A 10,271-nucleotide genomic window follows, 5' to 3' on the forward strand; every position below is an offset into this window, starting at 1 on the left:
CTAAACTTGTAATCATTTCACAACATATCTATCAAATCATTATGCTGTACATCTCAAGCTCATATACTGCTGTATGTCAATTATATCTCAATGAAACTGGGAAAAAATGTTAAAATCCCCTCTATGAGCCATCATCTTAGGGCCCATATTATTCTCCCTTATTTAGGTATTCACAGAGGCAAAGTAAAGAACTAAATTCCTGAGGAGGGTCTGTGTCATGGCTGTGACCAGGTAGACCTGCTCTGGTGACCCTAAGGTGTCTGCTTCATCTTTGCATCCTTGCCTTCCCAGATGGGAGTATCCTTTGTCTGATGACAGATTCCCTAGACTTCTGCAATATTAAGCACAACAGTTCAATCAAAAGGATTGGAGATTACCCAACAAGTCTACTTATTTCTTTACAACATAACTCCCAAAACACACTACAAATGCAGAAAACATACAGAAAGTGAGCTCGACAGTATCTCTTCAGTTCAGTCGCTCAGTCGTGTCCAACTCTTTGCGACCCCATGAATCGCAGCATGCCAGGCCTCCCTGTCTATCACCAACTCCTGGAGTTCACTCAGACTCACGTCCATCGAGTCTGTGATGCCATCCAGCCATCTCATCCTGTGTCATCCCCTTCTTCTCCTGCCCCGAATCCCTCTCAGCATCAGAGTCTTTTCCAATGGGTCAACTCTTTGCATGAGGTGGCCAAAGGACTGGAGTTTCAGCTTTAGCACCAGTCCTTCCAAAGAAATCCCAGGGTTGATCTCCTTCAGAATGGACTGGTTGGATCTCCTTGCAGTCCAAGGGACTCTCAAGAGTCTTCTCCAACACCACAGTTCAAAAGCATCAATTCTTCGGCACTCAGCCTTCTTCACAGTCCAACTCTCACATCCATACATGATCACAGGAAAAACCATAGCCTTGACTAGACGGACCTTAGTCGGCAAAGTAATGTCTCTGCTTTTTAATACGCTATCTAGGTTGGTCGTGACTTTTCTTCCAAGGAGTAAGCGTCTTTTAATTTCATGGCTGCAATCACCATCTGCAGTGATTTTGGAGCCCAAAAAAATAAAGTCTGACACTATTTCCCCATCTCCTATGTATACCTAAAACAATTTTAAAGCATGTCATGTGGCCAATCAGTGAGACTGTGTTTGTTAACACTTGTTCTTCACCTATTGGGGTAACCATGGGTGTAAACCTTGGGCAGGCCTCACCTCTTGGACACAGACAACTCCATTTTCTCCAGCATCATCCCACATCTTATAATTCTGAATTACCAATTCCCAAATTAAAAGGGAGGAATCAATTTTCCTTCACAGAAGAAATTATTTTATTCCATTTGAAAAAAGTATACATTTCTTTGCCTGGCAAAAGTCATTTTCTCATGAGTCTGCATCCTGCCTTTTGAAATTAATGGTGACAAAATGCTAGAGAAACTTGTGGTCCTTGGGCACAGCACACAAACATTTGACTAGAAAGGCATTTATATGATCAAAACATTTCCTGTAGCAATGATTCACAAGTTCACTTAAGACCAGTTTGACTTTGAAGAAAACATTTAGTTTTATGATTTAAATCTGCTAATTGAACCTAGGACAAAAGAGTTTTTCACATGATTGAGAGGGGAAACTGAAAACCCATCTCAAGTACTCATCCACAACATTCCCCTTTTCTTACATAAGCTCTTTTAAACTGATCTCTAGGCCAAAGGTGTCAAATGCCTTAAATCTGCCCAAAGCTCAGCATTTGAGCATGTTTTTCTCCCTGGAGGCAGACCTGTCCAAGGCTCAGCCACCCTGGCCAATCTCCACTCCTCCATAGGACCGAGGCAGGCTCCTACCCTCACCCCAATCACGCTTGCTACAACAGCAAGGCCTCAGAGGCCAACCAGGCATTCCACGAGCTTCCAAACTTAACACCACTGTTGCCTTGTAAGAGAAGAAGATGGGCAAACCTCAAGCATCTCTTTTTATGGTCTTCCACAGCAAGAGTCACCTCTAGGCTCTACATTAAGTGTTTGGTATTTTAACATAAATAAGCTACATTGTATTCACCCAAAGAAAGGTGACTGAGTCCTAATCCTGTTGTACAACTCTAGAAGTCCTAAGAACGGGATCAAGGAAGCAGAGCAAGTACATTCATTTTCCCTGCACCACTTTGCCAGGAGCATACTGGGGCCAGCAGATACTGGGCTGGTGACTGCTCAGCTTTAGAAATGTCATGTGTTGGGACCTGGGTGATAAGGCACTCATCTTTCTCCCTATACCTACCCCACTCAACACAGATTAGAAAGAGCTCCTTCCAAGGATGCTGACTTGGGGAATCCAGTTAGCAATCACTATGGAAAACGTCCTCAGGTGAAACTGGGCTATGGCCTTCAAATGTTCTGGCCAGCAAGTGCTGGCTACACCACGAAAAGCTTAAAATGTGCCTGTGTGTCAGATTAAGGAGCTCTAAAATTATGAGGAACAGAACTGCTATTTACTCAATATTACAGCAGTTTCGATTTAGGGCTTTCAAAATTCTAGATATGACATAAAAAAAGCTACCTGGGTGTAAATGTGAAGCAGGGCTTGTTACAACTGTAATGTATCACGCACTGAAACAGGGTGGCATCTCATTATTGCACACCGTCTTTGCTGGGGAGATACAAAACATCATTTCTCAGAGCCAGTCATCCCTCCACAGTAGGCAGGGGACAAAGCAACACACAAACAAAGCTGACACCAGGGTCTCCCATACGCAGGTCCATCCGCCAAGGCCATTCATCTCCCTCCAAGCATGTCCAACTTGAGGGCCTATAGTGCTATTGTGAAGACACACAAGTCCAGTCCACTAAATGCCTTCAAGGAGCAGCATTTGCCATGTGTAAAGGTCTCTCCTGTCGCTCTTCTCTGGATGTAAGAGGCTGAGAATGCTGATGTTTTGGCTCCCACAAGCTTGGGTGAGTCCACTCCCCATGATGAATGTGACTGAGAACATGATGGTAACTTCTGATATCTGTCCATATGTCACAGAAAAAAAAAAAATGCAGCATGCTAAGATATGGCCAACATCAGCAGAAGCCCAAGTGCTAAAGTTGGCCTGATTCCTTAGAAACAAGAGCTAGTTCCCCCCATGGGTGGTCTGACTGAACTGGCTGTCTGAAGAGGGGATGGTTGGCATTGGAATTGCTAATCTGGGGGCTTGCCCTGGAACTGCACTTCCTGCCATGGAGCCATTAGGAATAGCAGTTGTATTCAAGATACTAGGGGTCTCACTAGTAGCTTGTATTTTAAAATAAACCAAATAAAACACTGGTAAAACAACTCCAATTAGAAGCATGATAAAAACAGCATTCCACCACTGAATTCCACAGTCTGCACCATATGTCGGTATCTTTGGAGGAGCAGGAAGCAGTGGCTGACTGGAGGTCTCTATGGAGTAACTTTCACTCAAAAAGATTTCTGACTGAACTGCATGTTCAATATTCTGATCAATGCCCTTAAAGAAATCCATCAGTGAGCTAGATGAGGCGCTGGCATTGACAGCTGCTCTGTCTGGGTCTGGCTGTTCCTCGAAGGTCACTCTGGTCTCTGAGGATGAGTTCAGGAGGGGTCTAAGTTCTTTGCGGGTCTCTGTTAGGATGCCATGGTTTTTCACTGGAATCTTAATAGATTTTAAAGCATAGAAGTCTTGTTCTCTGATGAAGTTGTTGACTTTCTTGATATCAGCAACCTAGGAAAGCCATGAAGACAAACATCACAAAATATATAAAGCTGTTTAAAACTAATATCCAAAAAATGGCACCTAACCTTCCTGGGTGATGGTCCACACCCACATCACTTAAGAATCTGACGAACACTGGAAAACTGTTTAACTATACACAAAATTGAGTTCAGGCTGAATAACTGTTTTTTGGCTTTAACTCAGTCTTAATGTACAGCTTACTCATCCAATTTTTGTACAGACTTACAAATTGGAGCAACTCAAGATCCGTTTTGGAAAAGAATTTATTGTTTATTTGTCTAAAGTGTGCCTTCAATAAAAAGCCTTAAGGTGAAACACTTCATGGTAAAAGAAGGCTGTAGCCCTTTCTGCATTTAACTTTTTAGGCAACAGTGCCCCTGTCTGGCTGACTTCTCTCCTGCATCAGAATTTAATTTAGTAGCTGCAGTAGATATCAGCATTCAGCAAACACAAAGCCTTAGCCAGCTCTACCGACACTAGGACCTAGTTCATACGTAACAACTTCTTAAAAGGTGTGCTCTCATGATTCTACTACGTTTTCCTTTCCAGATGTACTATATGGCCTATAAACTTATTTTTAAAATAAAAGCAACCTAGAGTTAATTCAGTTTGAGGCTTTCAAAACACTTTCTATAACTAGAAACATGCACAGAGTATGCATCAAGTTGGAAACTACAGACTGACACCTTCCATTTCAATATTATGACTTGAGAAAGGAACATGACCTGAGTTTTAAAGACTCACAACAAAGTTTATGACAAAGTCATAACAAACTCCCCTCACACTCAAACTTCAAGATTTAAAAAGCAGGGGGAAATGTAAGTCAAAGACAGATCCTCCCTCAAGTGATTGTTTGAAAACTTACCAAAAGCATCAGAGATAGATTCTAAGGTTTTAACTCCTAAGTCCATTTAAACTAGAATGTAAATATAGTCAACAGACTTCATTCAAATCAATCATCTTCATTATTTTAATTATTTAGCAATTGCTTTTACCATTTAATTGTATTGGGGTACATCATGTAACTTAAGGTTCTTGAGATATTTTTGTCTTTGATCCTAATAAGCTAACATCAAACTTATTTACTTCAAATAGGAAAACTGATCACTTATTAGATAAATTATATAGTTCTTTTGGTTTTGTTAAACATCAGCATTTCAAGAAGCCCACTGCGTCTATTCAGGTCTTTGTAGGAAAGGACTCAATTTTTAGCCCTTGCTCTATAAACCATTTAGTATGCCTACAGAAGCTGATTATTAGGATCAAATAAAAATCTCAGTACGATTTAGAGACAATTATTAGTCCCAAGGGGCTTTCCAGGTGTCTCAGTGGTAAAGAATCCGCCTGCCAATGCAGGAGATACAGGTTCGATCCCTGGGTCAGGAAGATCTCTGGAGTAGGAAATGGCAACCCACTCTAGTACTCTTGCCTGGAGAATCCCATGGACAGAGGAGTCTACATGGCGACAGTCCACGGGGTCACAAAGAACTGGACATGACTTAGCAACTGAGCAGGCTTGCATGTGTCCCTGGAGACCAGTTTAATACCATGGGAAACAACAGTCCCACACAACATGTTGAGTCATTTGATCCCTGCCAGATAAATGAGAGACCCTTCAAGGATAAAAGGATTTTTTAAACAAGTAGCTTATACAGCCTTGGAGAGAGCCATAGAAAATAGCACAGTGCTAGCAAAATGAAATAGTTTGAATCTAGGAGAAAATGCAACAATTCAATAAATACCCTCCTACTTACTTTGCCATTGTTAATCACTCTGAATGCTAAAAACATAATTAAAGAGAGAAACAGGGTTATATAGGTACACAGCATACAAAGGATAGATCATGCAGTTCTGAAAGAGAGAAGGCAAAAATTTACCAATCAAATAAGCTACAATTAGCAAGAAAGGTTTAAAAACAGAAAAGTAGCGAAAAAAAAAAGGCAAGCACACCAAAGAAATCTTGGATAAACTCTGCCTGGCATCTCTGGCCCATTATGCGTTAAATAAAATGTACTCAAAAGACAAAAGAAGGTTTCAGAATTTCAGTTTGGAAGGACAAGGAAGACCAGAAGTACTGGGCAGAGAGGGAACTGTCCAATCACCTGAAACTCCTAATTCCCTCTCTCTGTGATGAACAGGTCATTCCACCTGCCCTCCATCTCTAGCTAGATAGGAGTGTCCTTTACTCTAGAACCGGCTTCTCCCAACCACTTCTGGGGGTCAGGAAGAGGTAGGAAGGGTCCCCAACCTTCAGTGAGTGCCTCTGTTCCTCTTAACACAGGGCCAAGGGGCAGGTGGTGCCTTCTCCTGTGGGGTTTCTTACTTTGCAGCCATACTGAAGAGCGAGCTTGTTGAGGCTGTCCCCCTGGGCCAGCTCCCGCTGCAGCAGCACCACGTCCCCTGCTCCTGGCCGGTGAGAGTGGTGGGCACCCTTCTTCTGGCCCTCCTTGCCCCGGGGCCGCAGGGCCATTCGGTGGGACTCTTCCTCAGAGGAGTCCTCGGAGTCCTCAACACCATTCTCAAACATGTAAACGTGGCTGGTCGGAGTCCTACAGACCACAGCTGGGCCTTGGAAGGTCTTGGTTATCACCTCCTTCTGCCTCATTTCCTTAACTGAAAACCAAACCCCAAGGTTAATTTCACACAAGACATATTCATTCCTCTGGGACTACAATGAAGATAAATGTCTTCTTCTTGTTAGAGATGACTTCTTTCCCTAAAATAAATACTCAACACATACTCATGACATGTGTTGAGTATTTTGTGCACAAAAAATATTCAAACGTATTTATGCTGGCTGAGATGAAGGGAGAGATAGGCAAATAAATACATTTTTTCTTAATTACATATTTTTGAGCAAAAAACAAGACTCCCCTTTCTTCTCCCTTTATTCCTCATCCATTGCTATGTCTCCCCAGAACCCACAGATGTACAGAAATAACTTCTCTTTTTGGTCCTGGAGTAATAAAGCAGCAGCTGGGATCACTGACGAGAGGTAAGGACTGCTCCCAACTTCTGTCCTTGCACTAAGACTCTTAAACTCAGAAACTCTTACAAAAAAATTCTTGCTCAACTCTTCAAGCATTCCAAAGTAGTTTTACTTAAGGTCAAGACTAAGAATATTTGCTTAGAAGAATTATGAGACTAAATACTCTGATCTTGAAACTGCTTGAATTATGTAACAAGTGAGGCAAGTTAAGGGGAAGATTTCTGTCAAACTAAGGAATTCGTCCGGTTTCTCACAGCTCCCTTGGCCTTCAGAACCTTCCCAAGTCTGGTTTTTATTTTCACTGCCAGACAAGTGCAGAAGCCACAATACAGCCTTTTCGCTCTCCAAGTGGCTCGAATGAACTTCCAGAAATGAAATCTCAAAACCGGGAACGACAGCCTGCAACAGTTGGCACTGGGTTTCTTGGGAACCAGAAGGGATGCGGCCCCCTAGGAACAGCGGGGCCGCGGAGCGACCCCTCCCTGGCCCCAGCCCCCTCCCCGCACTCGGAGCCCCCGCCGGCTCGCGGGGAGGGAGGTAAGAGGCGGCTCTCCGGATTTCCGAGGGTCACCCGCGGCGGCCGGAGCTCGAGCGGACCGTCCCGTCGGAGCTCAGTGCCTGCAAGAAGCCCCGGGGCCTCCGCTTCCCTCGGAGCTCCTTCCGCGAAAGGAAGGGGGACCCCCAAACAGGAGCTGTCTAAGAAAACCGGCGGAGTCCCAACGTTCCACAGAGGCACGACCTCCGACCTCCACCCCAGAAACCTCCGGCCAGCCCTCGACAGTCTGGGTCGCGGCACCTCCAGCTGCAAGAGGGTGACCTCAGAGTCGCAGGAGTGGCAGCTGGACACCCAAACTACAAGCGGGGCGACGCCACGGCCCCGAATTAGGACCGTCGCCCCCCTCCAGCAGGCCCGGTACCTCAGCATCCGGGATCCACCGAGACCCGCCGCCGCCGCGCCTGCCGATTGGCTGCGGAAATCACCTGGCGTCTGGGGGCGGGAACGGCGACGTAGCCAATGAAATCAGTGATGGGCGGCTCCGGCAGTGCGGAGAGGTCGGCACAGGACCTGCGAATCCCAGGGGCGGGGCCGAGGCCGGCGGCGGGGCGGGGCCCAGGCAGAACCCCTGGACCGAACCTCGGCACACCCGCCTGACTGGGTGCCGCGCCCCGTGGCCGGTCCTGGCTCCTGTCGCTCCCAGCTCTCCGCTGAGCCTCCGCTCTCTCACCCCCTCTCTGTCTGTGATATGTAACGACAGCTCGGGTACCTAGTAGAGGGTAGCTGAGGCCTCCGGCCAGGAAAGAGCCCCAGGGGATCTGCGTGGGAGGGTGAGGGGTCTCCGCAGCCGGGGTCTCCGCAGCCTGGGTCTTCTCTGGTCTGAACACGGGAGTTTGCTCCGCCGCGCCCCGCCCAAAAGGATAAAAAAGAAAAGTCCACCGGTGTAACCCGCGAACCGCGCAAACAATGACCAGAGAAACATAATTTATCAAGTATCACATGGTGGAGGGCTTTCTCCATGATACAGTGAATGTTGGCAATTTGATCTCTGGTTCTTCTGCCTTTTCTAAATCCAGCTTGAACATCTGGAGGTTCATGGTTCATGTACTGTTGAAGCCTGACTTGGAGAATTTTGAGGATTACTTTGCTAGCATGTGAGATGAGTGCAATTGTGCAGTAGTTTGAACATTCTTTGGCATTGCCTTTCTTTGGGATTGGAACGAAAACTGACCTTTTCCAATCCTGCGGCCACTGCCGAGTTTTCCAAATTTGCTGACTTATTGAGTGCAGCATTTTAACAGCATCATCTTTTAGGATTTGAAATAGCTCATTTGGAATTCCATCACCTCCACCAGCTTAGTTCATAGTAACGCTTCCTAAGGGAGACTCGCCCAAAGGTTCACAGTAGGTTAGCAGTAGCTTTGAGGCACTATGGAAAATGCATGGAAGCCTGCACCAGTTCTGCATTTACCAGCTGTGCAACCATAATCTTTCTGTAAGCTTTTTGGGCCTTGGTCCCCTCTTTCCTGATAGCAGGGCTTCCCTGATAGCTCAGTTGGTAAAGAATTTGCCTGCAATGCAGGAGACCCTTGTTTAATTTCTGGGCTGGGAAGATCTGCTGGAGAAGGGATAGGCTACCCACTCCAGTATTCTGACCTGGAGAATTCCATAAACTATACAGTCCATGAGGTCACAAAAAGTCGGACACAACTGAGCTACTTTAACTTAAATTACCCTCTTCTACTGTGTTGTTCCCGACGCCCAGGATGGCCATACATTCCTTCTGCCTGGAATAATTCCAGGTTATGCCTGTTGTCTCAACAGAATTATCATTAACACCCCTTCCCTTCTCACAGTGTCTAGACACACTCTCTGCCCCTGTGGCAGTTTTCAAGGCACATGCTCTCCACCTACCCCTGGAGGCCATTGCTAGTTCATCACAGAGGCCCAGACAGCTGTTAGGCATCAGCATAGAACATCCAGGACAGCCAGGACCAATAGAGCTATACTGTCAGAGGAGGTGAAGTTGGCTTGCCATCCCTACTTTGTGGAATTGGGTGTTCTTGATCTGGTTTCTTAGGCTGTGGTTTCTCTAGTGACACAAGAAAATCCATTGGTCGTTGTGGCTCAGTCTCCTATCCACAAACGGGAAAAATCAAAGCTTCTTGATTTTTTCCACATGTTGTAAAGTCATTTTTAGAAATGAAGCCCTTGGGAGAAACATGGCAATGAGTGTTAAAGCTCACACCTACAAAGATGTTGCCAACTTTAGGAATCCAGAAGAAAGTGGTAGAAAAAAGGCTTAAGAAATAGACTGCATTTGGTACAGCAAAAAAAATTATTAAAAAGTTAAAAGGCATGTGATGAATTGGGTAAAAAAATCTGTTGTCTTTGATATGTTAATATCTTGAATATATAAACGACATTCAGACCTTAATAAGAAAAAACACTTAATAAGAAAAACACTCAATGGAATAACGATGTAAACAATTTGCTAAAGAAATACATATAGAAAAAGGGGTGTCAGTTCAGTTCAGTTCAGTCGCTCAGTTGTGACCGACTCTTTGCGACCCCATGAATTGCAGCACGCCAGGCCTCCCTGTCCATCACCAACTCCTGGAGTTCACTCAGACTCACGTCCATCAAGTTGGTAATGCCATCCACCCTTCCCATCATCTGTCGTCCCCTTCTCCTCCTGCCCCCAATCCCTCCCAGCATCAGGGTCTTTTCCAGTGAGTCAACTCTTCTCATGAGGTGGCCAAAGGACTGGAGTTTCAGCTTTAGCATCATTCCTTCCAAAGAAATCCCCGGGCTGATCTCCTTCAGGATGGACTGGTTGGCTCTTCTTGCAGTCCAAGGGACTCTCAAGAGTCTTCTCCAACACCACAGTTCAAAAGCATCAATTCTTCGGCACTCAGCTTTCTTCACGGTCCAACTCTCACATCCATACATGACCACAGGAAAAACCATAGCCTTGACTAGACAGACCTTTGTTGGCAAAGTAATATCTCTGCTTCTATATATGTTATCTAGGTTAGTCATAACGTTCCTTCCAAGGAGTAAGCG

General features: G+C 45.2%; 1 protein-coding gene across 1 annotated transcript; it reads right to left on the reverse strand.

The window, feature by feature from the left end:
- Positions 1 to 1,297: 1,297 nt before the first annotated feature.
- Positions 1,298 to 7,901, reverse strand: LYSMD4 (LysM domain containing 4). Its single transcript, XM_069559202.1, has 3 exons — positions 7,627 to 7,901; positions 6,044 to 6,333; positions 1,298 to 3,708 (listed from the first exon to the last, which is right to left on the reverse strand). Exons 2-3 carry the CDS (start codon positions 6,323 to 6,325, stop codon positions 3,097 to 3,099), a joined length of 894 nt encoding a protein of 297 aa, XP_069415303.1. The 5' UTR covers positions 6,326 to 6,333; positions 7,627 to 7,901; the 3' UTR covers positions 1,298 to 3,096.
- Between the last annotated feature and the right edge of the window lie 2,370 nt (positions 7,902 to 10,271).

The sequence above is a fragment of the Ovis canadensis genome, chromosome 18, assembly GCF_042477335.2.
Source record: "Ovis canadensis isolate MfBH-ARS-UI-01 breed Bighorn chromosome 18, ARS-UI_OviCan_v2, whole genome shotgun sequence".
NCBI lineage: Eukaryota > Metazoa > Chordata > Mammalia > Artiodactyla > Bovidae > Ovis > Ovis canadensis.

Excerpts from the sequence above, each read along its gene's own strand:
- LYSMD4 (XM_069559202.1), bottom strand. The coding sequence starts at position 6,325 with ATGAGGCAGAAGGAGGTGATAACCAAGACCTTCCAAGGCCCAGCTGTG. Across the intron at positions 3,709-6,043 it reads CTCTTCAGTATGGCTGCAAA|GTTGCTGATATCAAGAAAGT; the intron begins GTAAGAAACCCC and ends TGGCTTTCCTAG.